The sequence below is a fragment of the Phaseolus vulgaris genome, chromosome 1, assembly GCF_000499845.2.
Source record: "Phaseolus vulgaris cultivar G19833 chromosome 1, P. vulgaris v2.0, whole genome shotgun sequence".
Lineage (NCBI taxonomy): Eukaryota > Viridiplantae > Streptophyta > Magnoliopsida > Fabales > Fabaceae > Phaseolus > Phaseolus vulgaris.
Genome location: NC_023759.2, coordinates 6792738 through 6814779, shown reverse-complemented (window position 1 = coordinate 6814779; position 22042 = coordinate 6792738). Strand labels below are relative to the sequence as shown.

Below are 22042 nucleotides of genomic sequence, written 5' to 3'. Positions count from 1 at the left end.
TAAATTTACCATTATGTATTTAGAGTTAGAGTTTAATTTTGTAAATCTTTTGAATGTAAAATTGTTTCACATTGTAAATTATTATTATACTTATTAAAATGTTTTTTTCCAACTAATTGAAGCCACAAAATTAATCTATAAAATGAAATTTATCTTTCACTTATTTATTTATTTATATATATATATATATATATATATATATATATTCTAATACCATGGTAAAAAATAATCTAAGTGTAAGTTAACTCAGGTTAAAAGGAATTTAAGTTTAACATAACTTTATTCAATGCAATTCTATACAACTTTATTTTTGTTTGTTTCAGCAAACCGAAATGCGTATATATACGGTTTAATAAGAAATAAAAAGAAAGTGCAGAAAACAAAAAGAAAATTTACGACAATTAAAAAATTATAACAGTTTTAAGTTTTTTTTTTTAATTATAAAGAATGAAATTATATAATAGGTTATCTATAAGTTTTTAATCGATTATATACAGATATGTTAATCGATTAATTTTTGTAACATGATTAATTTTTTTAATAATTATATTTTATAAATAAATAAATTAATTTAAATAAAATAATTTATTCTAATATATTATTTTAAAATTTAGTTTTTATATTAAAATTTTATTTTTATTTTAATTTATATTTTCAAAAGATTATTTTTATATTAAATTATTTTTAAAGTCTTTCCTCTTACTTTTCACTTAGTTTCTCTAAATTTAAACAAGAAAATCACTTTTCAGTCAATTTTTTCTTCTTTTCTTTTCTTTTTCATTGACCTCTCAATCTTCATTTGATTGAACTTGGTTTACATGTCATTGCTGAATTCAACGAGTTTCATAATATACGCGTTTTCAGAATTACCAAATGTACTATTAAAAAATTTCCATATACATATAGTCATCGATAGAAGAAAAAGGTATTAAATTGTTAAATTTGTTACCAAATCTACTTGAAATAACATTTTGTCTAACCAAATTATTTATTGATTTATTGCCATGCCATGAGAAAGGAATCCAAGGAGCTGCACTATCTCCTTAGCCAAATTCTGTGCTGCTAAGAGTCATCATTGTCTGACACTCTTCTAAAATGTTGTAATCTGTAATATCTTAGCAACATATTATGTTTTGTAAGATGTAATAATGTGTTGGGACAGATTATGTTAGATATTATGTCGAGTTTGGTGTTAATGTACTCATGTTTATTTCCATTTCCATGTCTTTTTTGTTTTGTACAAGGTAGAAACATCCCTAATATTTCTTTTTTACTGATACAAAAAATACTGATTCTTATGGTGCTATGCTAAGCAACCAATTTTCTGAAGTTAGATCAGAATCCAAAATAGAAAGATTGAAGGAGCAAAAGCTTTGAGTTTTGTTGTGTGTGAGTAGGTAGAGAAGTGGTAAGTAGAATAAGAAGGATGGTGTAACCAAAAGAAAAAGAAGCAGAATATGGTGGGGAACACATGTCTAAGTAGAGTTCATTTTGAGTTGGCTTGGTATGGAGGAATTGATAGGACTTGGTGCTGCAAATACCCAAATAAAGTAAATAACCAAAGTGGATATCATATGCTCTATACATGAGAAAAGAACAATATAAAAGCACTTACGTAAATCATTGGCCAAATTGCAACATTTGATATTTGTGTGTATAGAGCCACCATCTCACTTCTTGCAGGAATCCAACTTCATGAGTAAAATATAGAAAAACATGAATATGTGAGGGACCAGCTAACTTTTTGTTATAAACTAGGTACACTTTTAATAAACAAGTTGTTTCACCACTCCTACATGCAACCTCTTCAACACATTATAATCTGAGCATTACAGTGAGTGCTTACTCAGATATTCTAAAAGTACTCAACACTTTTCCAAAAGTATTTCTTCTTGGTGTGCACCTCTTGTGCTGTTTCTTTCAAATTTAACACATTTGATTCTTCTAAGAAGAGAGAGGGAGAGAGAGGGTTGTTTCTCCTTTGACTATTTAAGGATGCAAGCACTAAACCAAATGTAGTATTCTAAACACTAGAAAAATGAGTTCCCAAAGCCTCATTTTGCATGCTGAAGTGTTTCTTCTTCTGTTAATAGCCGGTTGTCATGCTCAACTTCGAGTTGACTACTACAGAAACACATGTCCAAATGTTGAATCGATTGTTCGCAGAGCAGTTGAGATGAAACTTCAGCAGACACCTGTGACAGCTCCTGCTACACTTAGGCTGATCTTCCATGATTGTTTTGTTAGGGTCAGCACTATTTTAACTCATTCTCTCTCTCTTCTTTCCTTTGCATGCACCATTTTGGCAATATTTGATACTAAAACTTAATGTTATTTTGTGCATGTTGGACAGGGGTGTGATGCTTCTGTGATGCTAGCTTCAACAAACCACACATCAGAGAAGGATAATCCTATAAATCTTTCACTAGCTGGTGATGGGTTTGACACTGTGATCAAAGCTAAGGCTGCAGTTGACAGTGTACCTGGCTGCCAGAATAAGGTTTCATGTGCTGACATATTGGCAATGGCAACTAGGGATGTCGTAGCATTGGTAAGAATAAGCAATAGCTTTTGCAATACAACTTGTAATTAAAATTCATAAATTGTGTCATTTGTAAAGTAAGTTCAATCCTAGTATAGCAGTTGTCTATACAATAACTAACAGCACAAGAAATAGAGACAGTACTATGAGTTAGCATCAATTACCAAAAAGATGGCAGAAAATTATTAAGGAGGTTTGGACATATAAGAGTCACCAGAGACATATTAAGAAGAGTTGATTACATAGTTTCTATTCTCATCTAAAGGAAGAGAGAGAGATGAAGAGGAGATTTATTGTTACTTTTGCGATTGAATTAGAGAAGTATCATATTAGAATCACTGCATAAAAGTATCATATTTCTTTTGATTTGTCTTTATAATTGTTTTTTGGTTATGTGGGAAATGATATTTGGCAGTTTATTCCTTGTACACAACATTCACTTGGTTTCAGGCAGGAGGACCATCTTATGCAGTAGAGCTGGGAAGGCTAGATGGGAGAGTCTCAACAAAAGCCAGTGTTAGACACCATCTACCTCATCCTGATTTCAAACTAGAACAACTGAACCAAATGTTTGCTTCACATGGATTAACCCTTACAGATCTAGTTGCTCTATCAGGTATTTCATTCATAATCAACAAAATACATGTTTGCTATCCATGAGTTTGAACTTCTTTTTTTACATACATTGGGATGACTCAAACATATGTTTTTCAATAAGGATTGCAGTTTTAATCAATTTTCAACTCTTTTGGTTTTAATCAATTTTCAAACAGCATTTTAACTCCAAAATCAATTATGAGCAATTAGGTTGAAAATTTATACCAACCCTTATTGCAATCTTACTTTTAAGATAACAGTTTCCTAACATAATTACTTTCTTAAAATTCACTTTTAGCCAAAATCAAATTTTTAAAAGTCAAACTAATCCCTAATGATGTACTTAACAAATAAGGTTATCTGTCAAGAATACCTTAGTTTGCAAATATGCCTTTCTGAACACACACAACACTGCGACTTAGTATTTTTGTGGCACATACCATTTTGCTTCCTGATCCCCAAAAATGTAATCTGGATTGAAATGAGTTGTTGCAGGAGCACATACTATTGGGTTCTCTCATTGCAGCCAGTTCTCGAAACGTATTTACAACTTCAAAAGCAAAAAAAGCATTGATCATACACTTAATTCTGCGTATGCAGAAAAGCTCCAACAAGACTGTCCAAAAAATGCAGACCCCAGAACAGTCGTTGAAATGGACCTAATTACTCCACGGATATTTGATAACCAATACTACAAGAATCTTCAGCAAGGAAAAGGACTTCTAGCTTCTGATCAAGCTTTGTTTACTCATAAAAGAACAAGAGACTTAGTGAACTTGTTTGCATCCAACAACACAGTCTTTGAAACGGCTTTTGTAAGTGCCATGACAAAGTTAGGACGAATCGGGATTAAAACAGGAAACCAGGGTGAAATCCGGCGTGATTGCTCAATGGTTAACTGAGCTACTAATCGTGACTATGTTCATATCATTGTCAAATAATCTTATTAATTTCTTCTATCTGTTTGTTTTAGGTTACTAAATAATGTCTAATACCAGCAAAGCAATGATGATAATTCTAAAATTACAGTCAAAGTCAGTTTAGTAAAATTCTTATTGTACTATAGTTTCAGAAGAGACTGGTCATGACTTCAGTTTTTGGGCGCTTTCAATTCAATTCATGCAGTCAAACATTTATTTCATAATCTGCTATTACTAGAACTACATATCCAAATCAGTTTGGTTTGATTCAATCCAGTACACTTTTATCGAACATTTTCATTTTAGACTCAAATTTACTTTCACTCCTTTTTCTTTGTCCAAAAAATTAGCCTAAAATTGTCTCATAAGACTTTCATCAGTTGATATGAATAACAAATCTTCTTCGAAAATATCTTAGAGAAACTATAATCTGAAATCAAATCTCGTACAGTTAGTCAGTGTAAAACATATTCACAACAATATAAGTTCCTTGTAGATTGGTTCAGTTCATTTATGGAAACTAAAACTGAATCAAACAGATAAACTTTTATCCCAAAAAAGGTGTCAAACTTATTGTTTATTGAAAGATAACTTGAGCTTATTGAAAGATTTATACCCAAGAATTCTTTAAGCATAACCGATATGAGGTCATTTACCAAATGCTGCCTTAGTTAAAAAAAATTTCAGCCTTTTCTGTTCACATTGATTCTCGTGTTACGAAAACCCTGTTTGGAACCAGTGGGGAAAGCAAGAAAATGAAAAATGTGCAAGTCAACATCACTTTTGGCCAGAATTGTTCATAGACTAGCACACACCCAACCCCAAAATGAAAAAAATAAGCTAACAATTCGAGGTTGTAAATAAAATCTTAAGCCAGTCGCCAACAAATTATGCAGAATTCAATTTTAGTACAAATACTCAACAAGTTCTACACAGATATTCAAGAACAGGAATATTATGTTCCTTTTGTGTTCTTGTGCCTTACATTTCCTTCCTAACAAGGCATAGTTTTCAGTTATATTAATTCTTATCAGTGTTGCTCTCCAATTCCCTTCTCAACTGGAGAGAGAAATCGTCACTGACATCATCATCATCCCAATCATCCTCCCACTGTTGAGTCACTTCCTTTCCTTCCTCCTTGTCATCCCACTCTGAAAAGTGCAACAGAAATAAGAAGAAATATTATAATTACACACGCAACAAATCAAGTTGAATATGCAGTTTCTAATCCAAATACCATCACCAGAAATGAAAGAAAATAAAATAATTCAAGCAATTACATGAATCCTAATATCTGCACACTAAAAGTGTTTATTGCTAATGAAAAACAGGATCAACAGCATGAAGAGCTAACTCGTCACAGACCAATGCCTCATCTCAAATCTGATGAGGTGAAAATGTCAAAGCAGAACGGAATATACGCAACATTAGTTCATGTTCATATCAAGCACAATTTTTTTTAAAAAAAAGGAACATAGTGTGTCTTGCTTCTATGTAGAGCGTGCTGTACACGTACATCTTGAAATTTTACCTGCTATTGTAGGGCGTGGGAAGTTACAGGTTGCAATGTTACAATTATTAAATTTTAATTGTTAAATTGCATGAAGTCCTTTCACCCTATTCATCTATCCCAAATTGTTTGTTACTACAAAGTTCACCACCATTACTTTTAAAAGGAAAAGGAAAGTTTAGCCCCATAACAATACCACAAGGTTCAATAGCCTGCCTTAAGTGGTCCATCAATACATCTCAATTTAAAGAAAATTTATTGAGCCCAAAATGTACACCATAACATCCACACAACCATACATAAATTAAAATGAACATCAAGCAATCTTTAGTGGTTTAATTTTTGTGTGAAATAACCAAGTATTGCAAGGTTATTTAAGTAACCAACTAAAAAAACCCATAGTTTTTGTATAGAAGAGAAAAACTGCCTGAATTTTGAGGATTTGATGACATAGAGCCAATTTTTAAAAAGATATCATGGTTATATTGTAAGAGGAAAACTGCCTAAATTTATAGGTTTAGATGATATAGAGTCAACTTTGTGAAATATAATTTCTCTACTGAGATCACTGTACCAACACACACACTTGGTACACATCAATGTTATCAAAATGAAGATCGTAATATGGATTGTAAGATCCTCCTCCAAAAAGACAAAATTATACACAAAGATATGCATGTGATAAAGATGACAGGTAAGAAAAATATTTTGTTAATGATAACAATGAACTAAATTTAAAACAAAAGTTCAAATATTCATATGTCATGACTAATAGGTCTAAAACAACACAGAAACAGTCAGACAAAATAAAGAACATAATTCACTCATAATCAGCAAACCTAGCTCCTTGGAAAAGAAATAAAAAAATTAAAATCAAAGTAAAAGATTCTGTAAAATAGGAGAATTAGGAAGAAATAAACAAGGCAGAATAGTTTTCTAGGTCTTTAAAAGTCTATGCCGTCTTCTAGTCAGTCCCTAAAAGCAGCAAAATTAAAAATTGGTATCTCAAAGTAAGATTTGTCTTTCCTATTCAGACTTCGTAATAGAGTTAGTTTGCTAACAAGTCACAATAAACTGACACGTCAGCTGCCACCTTGTCTCCAACTTGGCATAACAAGTAGAGCTGATTTGTCACTTAATGTGACTCGGTAGCAAACTAATTTTGTTAGTTAACATCATTCATACAAAGGACTAACGAGAAAGATAGATCTACTTAGGTTTTAAAAAAGAACATATCAAAGTCAATGAGTCAGACTTAGAATCACATCAAATCAAAGTAGAGGAAAAAAGAGAGGAGTTTCATATTGCATAGAATAGACGAGGCACCACAACAACAGAACAGACAATTAAGGTGAACTGCAAAAAAAGAACAGACAAGCAAGGTTGAACCCAAGCTATAGAATAGAGATGAACCACAATAGCTGAAGCAAGCTAGAGATTATTTGTTCACAATGGTAGAAAAGTGCATGTAAGATTAGACTACACAAATAAAAAATCAAAACAGTTAATAACACAAACTACTTTCAATGCTGACATAAAATTTGTTACAAATTGTAACAAATTTTAGAAATCCCTAAATTGTGCAACAACATGCAAACGACCCCCATAATAAAAAGGAAAAAAGAGGGCTTTCACTTTCAAAATCTATAAAAATTCTTTAATCTAAAATATAAAGGTTTATTCTTACCTCATGTTCTCAATTAATACCAATCAACATTTTATAGAAAAGATTTTTTTTTCTTACTGGTTTTTCTTTGAAATGCAGAATCTCCTAAAATTAATTAGTTAAACAAAGAAGTATTGTCAATGTATCATTCCATTGCATCCTCAGTCTTCCGAAGAAGTAAACTAACTAACAAATGACACTTGTGAAGCATTGAATTTGATGAATTCCAATGGATCAAAACGACGTCAGATAGGTGATTCCAGATGCAAACATTCCAGAAACAAAAATAGTAACTGAAACAGGGTAAACGAGATTTGCGTGGAAAATCAAGAGAGAGTAAGATTACTAAGATTGATTTACCTTCGTTGATTTCAAACTCTTCAAACTCATCATCGTCTTCGAAGAGGTCGATCTTGACGTCCTCGGTGGCTGCTTTCGGTTCAGTGGCCATGGATAAACCTGAATCTGCAGTTATTTCGAAGACCTAAGTGCATACATTTGATGAATTCATAAGAAAAATAAACAAAGTTTGAAAAACGGTGGTAACAAAGTGAGCAATCAGACAAGAATTCAAACAAAACAACGATCCAATGAAAAACACAATACCAAGTAAAAGGTTGGAGTGTAAACCCTATTAACAACGAATCTTCTGTTCTTGAATCCGTAACGTGTGTTCTGAGGAAACGTTTGCGTCTTATATAATGAAAATTGGGTGGGAATTTAAAAGAAAAAATGCATTATTAAAATTTAAAAAAAAAGGGAAAATTTTAAAATTCATTTCTTCAATTTTTTGGGCTTAAAATCACAAGTTTCGGCTAAATATAATTTTGATCTCCATAAAATAAAAACTTCACTGTTTAAATGTGATTCTTCGGTAAAAACTTTTGAAATTTCTTATAGTTCTTATGGTTTTCGATTAGAAACAGAAAATATTGATATAATTACAATAATAAAAAATTATTTGAAATTAAAATGATTAAATGTCTTGAACACATAATTTAATTAAGTAATCTATTTATTATTTAATATATATATATATATATATTAAAATTTTCAATCAATAATTTATTTTTAACATTGTATTTTCATTAGAAATAATTGTAATTTACACTTATAATTACCTTTCTATATACTAGCGGAATGTATTGATGTTTTTTTATAATTTTATTATTTTTTACGAATAATTAAATAAAAAATAGAAAAATAATAATTTTAAAATAAATTATTTATTTTATTAAATAAATAAATAGATTATTTTTATTTATTTAAGGGTGAAATTGTCCAATTAAGATGACCATAAAAAAAGTTAACAAATGATGTATCATCTTCATATAATTTTATAAATTATCTTTAATATTATTATTTTAAATAATTGTAAAATATTTTCTTTAGATATTCTGTTGTCAACTAGTCTAAGGCTAATATATGTTGTTAAATGTACATGTTAGGTTATGAAAATAATTATTAACAAAGATTGAAATATCTTTAGTATAATTCTAAATTATATTGGTGAAAACACATCTATCTATGTCTATTTATATTTAAGTTTTTATGATAAGTAATTATTATTGTTTTCAACCAAATAAAAAGTTGATACAGACGTTTAATATATTGTCTTGGATAATCTAGTGTTCAGCATTGACCATCAATTGCATCAAAAGTCAATAAATTTTAATAACAATAGGATTAGTTAACTTCAAGTAATCTCACAACGAATTCTATTATAAATTTAGTAAAACAATATTTGTGTATCATTTGTAGAAGGCATTGATTAGAAAGAACAATGAATACAAAATGGGAGATTTGTTGTTGTAACATTATTCTTATCTTATGATATATATATATATGCTCTTTTGGCTTTAGAAGGTTTCTCATACTTTTTCTCACCAAAATTTTCTTTATATTACATATTTGGACATTCAATTTTTATATGTTCTTTTTTTTCACGACCAAAGCAAGTAAAGTTAGGAAAAATAAAATCAGATTTATTGTACATCGTCTTCGAAACCCTTGTCTTTGCAATTCCTTTTTTTTTTCAAAAACCTGATTTTTTTCAATTAAAGAGATAAATTTTCTAAAACACTTCCCTCATCAACATATTTATCACTTGTTTCTTCTTTACAAATAACCACTACTGCAAAAACATAAAACAAATGCGGCTATTTCGAATTTATAAATGCGGCTTTATAGCCGCATTTGATCAACACGCACTTGTAAATCAAGAAATATAAATGCGGCTATATAGCCCCATTTATAAATACCATTTACAAGTGCGATTATTTGCTTTAACCGCACTTGTATATGCCAAATCATTAAAAAAAATTAAAAATTTTAAAACATCGTCAATCTTGTGTGAAGCCAACGTTAATGAAGAGTCACGGGAGCGCCAACAACGGTGGCGGCAGCAGAAGCGACGGCGGACAGGGAAGCAGCAACGGAGCAAACCAAAAACTCCACAAGAAACCACGAAGACAATGAAAGAGTATTGAGCAATGCGAGAAACCAAACAATGTAAGAAAAATGAATGTCAGCCAACGAAACAGTGCTTTGAGACCACCAATGCAAGGAAAAAAACATATATAAGAAAAACGAAAAACATTTATGCATATATTTGTGAAGATGAAGAGGAAGAAAGAGAGTTCAAGAAACTTACATTGCACAAATGGAATGCAGATGCAGCAGAAGGAGACGAACTCAGAGTGCGAACGCGAAACGAAGGCAAAGACGAGAAATAAAGTTTGAAATTGGGTAAAAAAGGATTTACGAATGCGGTTATAAGTAAAATCGCATTCGTAAATCAAGTGCTTTGATTTACGAATGCGGTTATTTAGCCGCATTCGTAAATCAAAATAATTTCAAAAATGCCACCGCGTTTTTTACGAAAGCGGGTAGCGCAAAAGCCGCACTAAATAAAACGTATCATTTTCTTCTTTTTGCACTAGTGAACCGTCATTCAGGCCAATTCATTTCTCTTTTGGTCATTACTTTCCTGATTAGTTTGATTGTTCATTTCCAACTCGTGCTCTAAGATTTCTAAATAAAGATGCAAGACTACTAAAAGATAAGTCTTTGGATTCTAAAATTGTTGTGAATTTTGGCTGCCAATTCCTATCTAAACATTCCTAAATCATTGTATTCAACTTCTCTCTCTCAAACACTTTACCAAGTCCTATAAGATGATTTATGATTTAAGTAAATATTTTTTGCACATATGAGATTATTTTCCCTTGTTGCATTTCGTGTTAGAAATGTAGGTTGAGTTTAAGAGGGGGAGTGAATTGAAATTTTAAAAATTTCTTTAAAATCTGGACTAGAATAAAAATCTTGTGTAATCATTGAAAATCAAGAATTTTAATAAATTAATCTTTTATTAAATTACTCAATTAATCGGTTAAATTTCTGAATACACAAGAAACACTTCAAATCTTATTACATAAATGTAAAGAGAGAAAGCAGAAGAAACAAACATAGATTTTTATATTGGTTTACTCTTTAATCTTTTTCAAGAGTTACATCTAGTCTCACAATCAGACCAATTGAGATATCACTATAACAAAGAATCTTTCACACAACAATCACTCTTGAACCCTACAAGAATGACTTATACCACAAGCAACACCATGTTGCTTTAAAGAAATAAAAAAAACCTATCCAATTTCTATACAAGAATCTCATAAATAAGTAAATTAAAAAATAACTACACCTAAATTACAATAGATACAGACAAGTTTTGGAAATCCAGGTAAACTTTCTACAATTAAGGAAAATAATCAAAGAAAGCCCCAAGAATCAAAAGTATTTACTCAATGTAAGTTATGCTCTCAAAATTCAAATTTCTCCCTTTGTGTACATAAAGGTTTTCAAAATACGTTTTTATAATCCTCACAAAAAAAATGCTTTTACAAATTGTTCTATTATTTTTAATGGATTAAAAAGTCGATTCAACCGATTAATTTCACTCAAAATGAAAATAGTATATTATTTCGAATCTCTAATTTGTTAAAACATAATAAATAACAATATAACGATATTTTTGCAATTATTCATTCTTTATTTCCCTTTTCTTCATTTATTCTTTAGCTTTTAATTCCTTGTAAATACCTTACACTTATCTTGGCCTAATTTCAACCTAATAAAAAAACATTTTTTTATCTTTAATTGCACATGTCTCATTTTTAAGATGTGATCTGAAAGTAAATACTAGTCTAAACACTTGATAGATAGTGTACATAAGATTTCACTCTACATAAGATTTCACCAATTTGAGTGTAGAGAAGAAGAAAATACCAAACCACTTGACAAGAGAGGATTCGTCCAACAAATGCCCAAGATTTGCAAACATCTGAATTAACTAAATATTCACTTAGTGGATGTGTATATGCTCAATGAATTTTCTCCAATGAAGAGTAACTACATTAACAACGTATTGGATGAATGAATTTATGTAGTTTTGGAAAAAATATAAAATCAAGGCAAGCTAGTGTTTGACATGGATCTTTATTTGTGGGCCTTGAATGAGTTTGTAGACTATAAATAGGACATTGTATAACTCTTTTAACAATCTCTTTCTCATTTGTTAGACTTGATTATATTTGAGACTTTTAGAGTTCTTCTCTTTAGACTTTTTGCACTTTACAAAGTCTTTTATAATTGTTGGTTCAAGTGTTTATCACTACGCTAAAACCTAAAGTTGATAATTACAATTCTATTGTTATATAGTCATTGCTTCTAAAAACAAAACTCATACATTCTTACTTACACCATGCATTTGTTAAATACAAATAAGGCACCAAATAAATTTGTTAGTGTAGTTATTCTTAGATTTAGTTAATTAGTTGTAACATAATTAGTTAGAGAAGTTAGTTAAAGCCACTTAAGACCAACACATCACTTCCAAATCAAAACCTTTGTGACTCCTTTTATTTATGTATTCCTCATCGTATTCATTTCTACATAATGTAAGACTTTCAACTTACCTTAAATTCCTAACACTTTATCAATTAAGATTCTTGAAATCATTCTTTTTTAATTTCCTAAACAACAAGACACACTTTATAAAAATAAGTCTAGCATTTTTCAATTTCTTCTGTATTTTTCTTGAGGTTAACTCATAGTGTCTAGCATTTACTCAATTCATAATGCTTTCAATTTGTTAGAGATCTTATATCAACTAGAGATATGTGCAAATTATAGTATATAAGTGAATGCAAATCTCACTTTACAAGATGATTTTGAGGTTGAGATAGACTTAAAATTCCCTTTCTAAGTGGTATGAGAGTCTATCATAATAAGGTTTGTTGTACCTATGGTCTCAGACACAATTGGACTACTATTGAACCACTTATAAATATTTGTCGAATCTATCTTGTCACTAACAATTGAGCTGCTATCATATCACCTATAAATATGTATTCACACGAGATGTTCAATACTCTATCTTAGAGAGTATTGAATATCCTGCATTGACTAGTAATATAAGAAAACTGTAATATATATATAAGTATAAACTTTAGTGGAATGTGATAGTTGCAATTCCAATTTAAATCACTTTTAGAAGACGAAGACTACCTGGAAATAACATAACATAGTAAAAAGGGGTAACTATCTCATACTCAAACTATGTTAGCCAGAGGAAAACACATATTTGGATTGAGTTTGATATTGACTTATTGAGCAAAGGTATCAATACCAATGTATAGAGCTTTTAGTATGATCTTAGTAAACAATAACACTAGCATACCACTAGGTAAAAAGATGATAGTAAACCCTACCAATTATGTTATTTGATACGTAAAGAACATAGTATCTCCTAGAAAAGATGGAGACAGTGAGAGAGACCATTCAAATTTGCACAGGACTCATTTTCTTATGTAACTTAAAAGATGGATTGAGCATGGTCTTTGAGCCTTTCTTCGTCATTATATGTGATTTTGTTCTCAAAAAAAGCACTGAATCGATTCTTCTTGAAGCTTGTCCAAGCTCCTTAAACTGTATAGTGCTGCTGAATTGTGTCAATGTCAAGCCCCTTCAACTTCACCACTGACTCAACGTGTCCCTTTAGAGTATGAAGCTCCCTAAGCCTGTGTGACACAATTTCAATTATTGTTAGAAAAACATCATACATATCACTTATTGTTCCTCAGTATCACTCATTAAAAAATCTAGCAACACCTACTCTTAGACACTGTTCAACACAATTTTTATTATGCAGTGAAATTCACGTGAATCCCCTAAATGAGTAGAGGTCTCACATCTGAGTAGATTCCACTGCATTTACTATCAGTAGTGCATTGCAAAGAGTGTTGTTTAATGCTCACATTTCTCATACACGAAAATTGTTACTTCCAAAACCTTTTTAAGCTCTACCTGAGTCTAATATACTCCTTGTGAACTCATAAAAGCAAAAATGAACTAACTTCACACTTATTAAGAATGTTTCATTGAATAAGATTCCTAAGTTGGAGATGATTCCTAGAATTAAGCATCAAGGTATTTTTAAATAAGAACAAGATTAATTGGAATTTTGAGAGTTATAATTTGCATATATTTAAGTCTACTAGACTCTTTTTCTTTTTGTAGATGTATGATTCCAGAGGAAGTATAATAGTATAACTTCATGATGAGTTACCTTGCAACTTCAGCTCGTCTTTTGGCTTGTTCTGCAATCTCTGAAAGCTCCCTGTAGCTATTCTTGTCATTGAAAAGGTTGGAAGTTTCCGGTGGCTGAAGACCATGAAGTGTCCTCTGTGCAGCCGCCCATTGAGCTTCCCTCTCTTCTTTGCCGTAGTCTTTCTTTGTGGTGAAAGCAGTCTGTGATCAGGGAATAGGAATATGAACATATGAACCTCTATACCTTTGGAGTAGATCAAGAATGCAACAAATGTCAAATAGGAGAAAATGAAAAGAACATACCTTGTTCTCCAAAAGATTGTCCCAAGCCTTCCCACTTAGTATATAGCGGATTGCAAATTTGAGAATATCAAGAGGGATATAGGTTACCACACTGTAAAGCCAGATTACACCAGCCCAACCCCATCCCATTCCCTTTATTCTTGCAAAGCCCCAGTTAGCATATACTGCTATAAAAGTTGCTACCTGTCAATTACAACACAAGTTATTGTTACCACCAAAGAAAGCCAAGAAAACTAAACAATCATTTGCATTTAGAAGCAGATAGTTTTCATTCCTTTTGGTAGCTTTGGTGAGGAATAAGTGCAGAACTTAATGATCAAGACATCTTTAAACATGATGCTTCTACAACACTAAGATTAGATGACGACTTCAACAACAACAACAAAGTCTCACCATAGTTGGTGAGGTTGGCTCAGATCATACAAAAAAACTAGACTCAGATAACTACAGAACAATTTCATGTAACACTACTGATGGAAGAATAGGAGGTTGAATCTTACCAACTGAGCAATCAGAAAAGCTCCTAGTAGGAGAAGACCCGGCCTTTCAGCAAAAGACCAACTGCGGGACCTTGTGACAAAGATTAGAGCCTGACTTATTATACTGACTTGTAGGTATAAGGCTGCCATCATTTCCTCAGGACTAAGTCTCAGTGACCTCACACCAAACTTGTTCTGCAAGAGTGAAAGTTGTGTTCATAGACCTTGGTTTTCAACAAGATGGAGATCATATTGAGGTCAAAAGGAAACAAAAGTACAAGTTATGTACCGAGAAGAAGTTGGTATCTTTCATTGCCCAAAAAAATATCACTGTCATTAGAGCCATGTAGCTGCCTAGCACAACGCCAGTAGCGAATATCTCCCTCAATTTCCAGCTATCAGGAAGTGGAGATGGTTTCACTCTATCCTTTGATATGGTCATAATGGTACCTAAACACATGGTAGTATAATCACATCAGTTTAAACAATTTAAAAGAAATGGAAAAGGCAAACAACATGAAAGTCAAGAAAATTTTATCTTACCATCATTTAGTATGGCAATAATCAAAACCATGAAGGGTGCAAAATCAAACTTCCAGATCAACGCAATAAACAAGAAACCAAACTACCAAAATAAAAAAATAAACCACGTTAGTTTATGATTCAATTGCATAAATATGTTGAAAAAAATTTGAACAATTTTTTGTATCAACCCAATTTCAGCACTTACCACAATACGGATGGTGATTGACACAGCATAGATCTGTTTCACAATTGAATTTTTAGATATTAGACAACTAAAAACGCTAAAATAAAGCCAAATAGTTAAGGGATGCAAGGAAACTAACAGTATAGTTCTTCATCCTCTGGAAAATTGCCCTGCTAGTCAGCACTGCACTAATAATGACACTTAGACCAGGTTCAGTAAGGACAATATCAGAAGCACTTCTAGCAGCATCTGTGGCATCAGCAACAGCAATTCCAATATCTGCTTTCTTTAATGCAGGGGCATCGTTTACACCATCACCTGTCATTCCACATATATGCTTCCTCTCTTGCAGCCGCTTAACAATTTCATATTTGTGCTCTACAATATCATACAAAGAGTAAGTGATTAAAACATTTGAGGTGTTGCTCAATTTGAAACATAGTTACATTGTTGATAAATATAGCAGTTTCAATACTTGCATAGAATTTAGAAGCCATGGAAAAATAAAGGGTGTTTGAAATAGTTGAAAGAGAAAGAAACTGATGATTTGGTCATCATTACTATTATCATCTGAACAATGAAGTAAATTATATGTATGATACACTCGTTACATATATAAATCCAAAGGACCTACCAGGAAATACTCCTGCAAATCCATCAGCCTTCTCAATCAACTCATCAACTGGAAGAGCTGAAATAGAAGCATCCTTGTCTTGGCCAAGCAATGCAGATGAAGGATACATGTTTGTTCCCATTCCGAGCCTTCGACCCGTTTCCTTTCCAATGGCAAGCTGATCCCCTACAGTATGACAGAGCCAAAAAAGAAAGTTCAGAGCTATAGGCTTTCACTATACAGTCCAAGCTACTAGACTAGAGATCATGACTTCAAATCCTACCAGTAATCATCTTAACATTCACACCAAGATTTAGAGCTCTTCTAATGGTTTCAGCACTATCATGTCTGGGAGGATCAAACAATGGTAGCAGACCAACAAATTGCCATGGTCCACCAGCACCATCTTTTGATTTTTCAGGTACTTCCTGTTGCACAGATTATATAAGGGTTCAATAAAGGAAGGGTATTCGTTTCTAATCAAACATAAAATAAGACGCAGGGTTAACAGCTTTCCTTACCTGTCTTGCAACACCTAAAGATCGAAGTCCACGCTCAGCAAACTTATCAATTACTGCATGAACCTTTTTTCTGACATCCTCTTTGCAGTTGCAAAGAGTGATTATCTGAAGAGGGAGAAAAACATTATTTTTTTTTATCTTCAAAAACACATCATAAGTACCAATGAAACTGAGACTGATATATACCTGCTCAGGAGCCCCTTTGCTAGATCTATGCCAATTTCCATCAGAATCAATGTAGGTAAGTGCAGTCCTCTTGTCTACAGGATTGAATGGAAGGAAATGTACCTCTCTAATACCACTACGTGCCTGATCAATCAGAACATCAAAATTATACTTGTATCCCAAAATTCAAGTTTCTTTTTCTTATACAAAAGAGTTACATTTTGGTATATATACCTCCTTTGGGTCAGCAAGCATGCCAACAATTGCAGCATCAATGGCATCCTGATTTTCAGTCCTGGAAGCTCTGGCTGCCAGAAGGATAACATACTCTTTCTCAACACCCTTGGCAAACACCTCAATCAAGTTTCTATCAACACTCAACTTATTCAAAGTGAGAGTCCCAGTTTTGTCACTGCATAGGACATCCATCCCTGCCATTTCCTCAATAGCCGTCATTCTTTTTGTGATGGCACCCTGCTGAGAAAGCCTGTGAGAACCAATAGCCATAGTGACAGACAACACTGTTGGCATGGCAATGGGGATTCCTCCAATCAAGAGCACTAACAGATTGTCAATTCCATCCCTGTACTTTCGGTGTTGAATTGGGTACATGACTATGAGCTCGATGGCGATTCCAATAGCAATTGAGCAAATGCAGAAGTTACCAATTGCTGTGAGTACTTTCTGAAAGTGTCCAACTTGGTTGGTGCTGTCCACTAGATGTGCTGCTTTGCCAAAAAAGGTGTGCACTCCAGTGGCAATCACAACAGCTTCTATCTCTCCCTTCTTAACCGTTGATCCCGAAAACACTTCATCTGAGGAACTCTTTGTCACTGGAAGAGATTCTCCTGTCAAAGCAGACTGATCAACACTCAGAGGATCACCCTCAAGAAGACGAGCATCAGCCGGAATGATATCTCCTAACTTGATGCTGATTATGTCTCCTGGTACTAAAATTGCAGCATCTTGTTCACTCCATCGCCCATCCCTTAGTACCTAAATTAAAGCAACAGAAATTTTTACAAACATCGACAAAAAAAAAATGGTTGCATAAATAGTGCACACACTTGAATCATTAAGTTAATATATAATTTGGTCTCCAAAAATGGCAACTTTTGTTGCTCTTGTCCTGATTGTTTTCGTCTATACGAATTAGTCCTTTGAACAATGAAGTCGTTTACAAGTTCACAACTTAGTCAGACAAACTTATGAAGCTGTTCTTGAATCAGAATTGGAGTTTCACCTAAGAAGTCTATGTAGACATTTAATGCACAAATCTCTTAGGTGAAACTAGTTTTTATTACATAACAACAACAAAAACACCGAGACTGTGTCTAAAGTTTTGTCTTAAACTCATTATTAAGTCAAAACTTTCAGGGACCCCAATTGTGAGTTAGCTTAAAAAGTATGAGGATAAAATGAAAACCTTAGTCTTGGGAGCTAAACCAGCCATAAGAGCAGCAGCAGCATTTCCAGCATTGTTTTCCTCAATAAAACTGATTGTGGAGTTTATCACTAGCAGAGCAATGATTCCCACAAAATCTTGCCAATCTGGTGGTCTTCCTCCTCCATTTGCCAAAGCAATGGCCATGATAGCAGCAGCTTCCATGACCCAAGACAAAGGGTTCCACATAAAGCCCAAGAACTTCAAAAACTTGCTCTCCTGTTTCATGACACAACAATACATCATCACCTACATGCATCTAATGAAGAAAAAAAAACATAAACTGCAATGATTTTTTTTGTGAAAAAACATACCTTTTTCTCTTCCAATTTGTTTGGTCCAAAGACTTGGAGCCTGTTGGCCCCTTCGTCTGATGTTAGACCTGCTCTTGAACATTTCAGCTGCTCAAACACTTCCTCTATGGGAATGCGTTCCTGGGATCAAGGTTATGTTCAATCATTGTTATTCCTCAAAATACTTACCACCATGCACAAAAATTTGTACAACTTTTATGTAGCTCATTAGTTTTGCTCTTTCACATATACTACTAATAATAGTAGTAAAATAATGGTTTAAGATATTCATTCCTTCAGAATGCAAAACTTCACATCAAAAGTTCTTCAATCTGTTAATAGTGTCCACCCCACAAACGAACCATTAAAAAACAGAGTAAAATAACACCAAAGAAAATTAAAATTAAAATTTCATTAATTTATCTTCCTCGAATTTTTTATTTATTTTTTACTCACCCTACTCTTTAAAAGTTTTCAATTAAATTTTCTATTTAAACAACACTTAATTTGTGCTAAAACTTCAATAACTATTGCATGGAATTTTGTTTCTAAAATAAAATCAAATATTGCTCTAAAAAGTTATATGGTGTTAAGTGGGAAAAAATGGTTTTTACATACCCAAATTTAGTTGTAACATTACTCATATATCATTTTAACTTTCCTTAAAATTAAATTTTAAAAATAATAATATAAGTTAATATAAATTTTAACCTGATTTCTCTACCTTTATTTTTTTAATATGCATTTTATTAAAATGATAGGGATAGTGACTTGGTTAATTTTTAATTGCAAAATTATTGAACCTAAAAGAAAAAATAGTTAACCCATTTGAAAAAAAATAATTATAGTAATAACAGATTCTTGGAATCCAATTGACAAATTGAACTCTAATAAAATGACATTCATAATTTCTCTAATATTTAAACAAAAATATTTATATTTTTAATATATAAATTCACATTTCTCATAAAGTTTACTTCATTTATTTTGTTTAAAAGTATCACATTAAGTAAAACTTATACAAAAAATATGAAATGTGATTTTTACAATATAAAAGTTAGAGAAGCTTTTACAATTTTTTTTATAAATTAAATAAAAAAGTGTAAATCACTTTATTAAAAAAAAAGTAAAAGTTATTTGTTAAAACTATAAAGAAAGTTGGTATTTATTTATTTAACAACAATGTCTACGCACCAATTTTATTAAAAACATATGAAAAGAATATATATATATATATATATATATTTGTTAATTTTAAACACTTCAAATTAAAATAAAATATGTCACAGATTCTTCAAAAAGAAACAAAAATACCTTAGAAAAGAAAAAAAATCTTAGAATTTTCATGAGTCATAGTGTAGAAGAAAACAGAGAACCGTGCCGTGACTGAAGAAATTTCTAGTTCTTATTTTGCTGCCACCGATCATCATCGTACGGTCCAGATTTCTCGGAATTTAAAAAATGTAAGAATTTTCTTTTCTTTTCTTTTTTAGAGAAAATATCCCTGTCATTTCATTTAATTCAATTTTCTACTAAAGCTACAACAATTATCGGATTTTAATATTTCAATTTCAATTATATTAAATATGTATTTAAAACTCTCAAAAATAAAACCCGTACAATTTTAATCTCTTTTTTTTAAATGAAAAATATTTTCCGGTGACATTGGTTTCTGATATGTTTTTCTTTATAAAAAAAAAGAACAAATGGTTATCATTTTTCAATCTCTAAACACACCATTTTAAAATGTTTTAAAAATTAAAAATACAATTAACTCTTCATAAGTTTATATTGTTAGTAACCACTAATTACAACCAAAATCAAGCAAAGTGGTAGTTATATTGTTCATAATTGTGAACAATGACAATTAATAACTTGTGGAAATTTCAAACAACCAAAAATAAAAGTTATTCAATGATATGACAAGAACCTAGAAAGAAAAATTACTATTGTTGACTTCACAGAAAAGGTCACAAATCTAATTACCAAATGACGTTTTGGGAAGTCACAGATTAGCAATTTCCCAAGAGTAGGTACTCACCCAATTACGTATATCCTAAAATTTCAACATACATCTTTCATGTGTTCATTCAAATACGTACCAAATACGTATATACTATACATGTGAACACCAAACAATAACTAACATGTGAATCTTATGAATCATTGAAAAGAAAATTAAATAATAATATACAAAACAAATCTAATGAATATTCTAGGTGTTGGACATCATAGGTTAATAATATTCTCACCTAGTAAAAAGTTATTAGTATTTGTTCTGAGAATTTATAGCTTCTTAACACCCACCTCACAGAAATAACTGTCATAAAAGAATTCTTTTTTTTTTATTCATTTCATTGAGTTTGGAGGGTACGTAGCAGCAAACTAAAGAATCATTCAGAACTCGTGAATTTTCCCGAAAAAAATATGATTTTTAAAAGCACACAAAAAAACTGAAAATTTTGACACTCGAAACAAGAAAATTTAATCATCGATGCATGTTTGATCTTGAAATTATTGAAATATTTGTTTTTACAAATTTGAATATGAAACTGGGTGTTTCATTTCAAACCATGATGAACTGATAGAAGAATAGATGTTTCTGAAGTAAAGAATACTTTTTCTGAACTGGTCAAAATATGCAGTGTTTTCTTCATAAACTAAAAGGGGGGAGAAGAAGAAATCAAGAAGAAAATGGTCATGGAGTCAAAGAAAAACAAAAGGGTACACAGAGATTCCATAGATAAAACAAAAGGGTACATAAAAATCGAAAAAAGAACAGAAGGGTACACAGAAAAGAAGAAGTACCAGATCGACGTTCTCGTTTTTTATCTCTTCGAGGCTGATGCCACCCATGTTGGATGTTGGATATGAGGAAGAAGATGAGGAAGAAGATGAAGAAGAAGAAGGGTATTAGTATGTATAATGAGTGTGTGGAATTATGAGGGAGATGAAGGGTGTAGGAGAAAGAGAGGGTTAAATAGAGGGGTTTGGAGGGTGCATGAGTGGAAAAGTCCAAAAGAAAATAAATGCAGAGAGGGGAAAAAGGAAGCAGAAGGAAAGAGATTGAAGGAGAAGAGGAGTTTGTGAAGAGATGAGTTTGTTTGGTGATGTGAAAGTGGAAGCCGTGAACCTCTCACAGTGCTCCCTTCCTTCACTTTTTTTCTTGAGTTTTGGGGTGTGGTGTGTCTTGTGAACTGTGGTTTATATATACATCATCATCATCATCATAGCAGTAGCAGCAGCATGTGTGGCTACAGAGAGTACAAAAGTTTTGTGTCACTGTAGTACAATTTTATTACTCACATTATTATGCAATGGAAGAAGAAAGTAAAGGGAGAAAAATGGTTAGGCATGGGTGGCTCCTGTTTCTGCTGGTGGGATCCACACACCACTATTACCACTTCTGGTTTTGTTTCTTTTGAGGAATGTTCTAAGAAAAATAAATTAGGGTTAATTTGTTAAATGTGATCTCATCTTTGTTTGTTTCAATAATTGTTTTTGTAACTGTTAAACAAGAATGAAATGTGAGATGCTTGAAAGGATGTGTGGAAAAATGTTGGATCAGAATGCTGTGATACTGAATTTAATCTATAGAGTTGTAAAATTGATTCCCACTATAAAAGAATGGTGGTGAATATTTTTTTTAAAGTTTTGTATTAAGTAGAAAT

The 22042-nt window shown here is 31.8% G+C and overlaps 3 protein-coding genes across 4 annotated transcripts; 1 reads left to right on the top strand and 2 right to left on the bottom strand.

Moving 5' to 3' along the window:
- The first annotated feature begins 1796 nt into the window (after positions 1–1796).
- On the top strand, positions 1797–4188 carry LOC137813406 (peroxidase 16-like). The gene is made up of 4 exons (XM_068615630.1): positions 1797–2248; positions 2354–2551; positions 2993–3158; positions 3635–4188. The coding sequence occupies exons 1-4, from the start codon at positions 2039–2041 to the stop codon at positions 4039–4041; spliced, it is 981 nt and encodes a 326-aa protein (XP_068471731.1). The 5' UTR covers positions 1797–2038; the 3' UTR covers positions 4042–4188.
- Positions 4189–4895: 707 nt separating this feature from the next.
- On the bottom strand, positions 4896–8011 carry LOC137813405 (protein DSS1 HOMOLOG ON CHROMOSOME V-like). 2 transcript variants are annotated; one of them, XM_068615628.1, is made up of 3 exons: positions 7842–8011; positions 7596–7700; positions 4896–5210 (listed from the first exon to the last, which is right to left on the bottom strand). In XM_068615628.1, the coding sequence occupies exons 2-3, from the start codon at positions 7684–7686 to the stop codon at positions 5080–5082; spliced, it is 222 nt and encodes a 73-aa protein (XP_068471729.1). In that variant the 5' UTR covers positions 7687–7700; positions 7842–8011; the 3' UTR covers positions 4896–5079. The 2 variants fall into 2 exon arrangements, with proteins under 2 accessions (XP_068471729.1, XP_068471730.1); XM_068615629.1 differs by having other exon boundaries at positions 7596–7719; positions 7842–7966.
- A 4846-nt stretch (positions 8012–12857) lies between these two features.
- Positions 12858–21805, bottom strand: LOC137813403 (plasma membrane ATPase 4-like). Its single transcript, XM_068615627.1, has 16 exons — positions 21180–21805; positions 18393–18512; positions 18061–18297; positions 16869–17630; positions 16656–16778; positions 16470–16574; positions 16232–16376; positions 15970–16134; positions 15475–15713; positions 15357–15389; positions 15170–15251; positions 14916–15076; positions 14648–14821; positions 14148–14330; positions 13864–14045; positions 12858–13315 (listed from the first exon to the last, which is right to left on the bottom strand). The coding sequence occupies exons 1-16, from the start codon at positions 21225–21227 to the stop codon at positions 13219–13221; spliced, it is 2856 nt and encodes a 951-aa protein (XP_068471728.1). The 5' UTR covers positions 21228–21805; the 3' UTR covers positions 12858–13218.
- Positions 21806–22042: the final 237 nt, after the last annotated feature.

Excerpts from the sequence above, each read along its gene's own strand:
- LOC137813406 (XM_068615630.1), top strand. The coding sequence starts at position 2,039 with ATGAGTTCCCAAAGCCTCATTTTGCATGCTGAAGTGTTTCTTCTTCTG. Across the intron at positions 2,552-2,992 it reads CTAGGGATGTCGTAGCATTG|GCAGGAGGACCATCTTATGC; the intron begins GTAAGAATAAGC and ends ACTTGGTTTCAG. Across the intron at positions 3,159-3,634 it reads AGATCTAGTTGCTCTATCAG|GAGCACATACTATTGGGTTC; the intron begins GTATTTCATTCA and ends GAGTTGTTGCAG.
- LOC137813403 (XM_068615627.1), bottom strand. The coding sequence starts at position 21,227 with ATGGGTGGCATCAGCCTCGAAGAGATAAAAAACGAGAACGTCGATCTG. Across the intron at positions 18,513-21,179 it reads AAAACGAGAACGTCGATCTG|GAACGCATTCCCATAGAGGA; the intron begins GTACTTCTTCTT and ends CCTTGATCCCAG. Across the intron at positions 16,779-16,868 it reads TGCTTGCTGACCCAAAGGAG|GCACGTAGTGGTATTAGAGA; the intron begins GTATATATACCA and ends CTGATTGATCAG.
- LOC137813405 (XM_068615628.1), bottom strand. The coding sequence starts at position 7,686 with ATGGCCACTGAACCGAAAGCAGCCACCGAGGACGTCAAGATCGACCTC. Across the intron at positions 5,211-7,595 it reads AGAGTTTGAAATCAACGAAG|AGTGGGATGACAAGGAGGAA; the intron begins GTAAATCAATCT and ends TGCACTTTTCAG.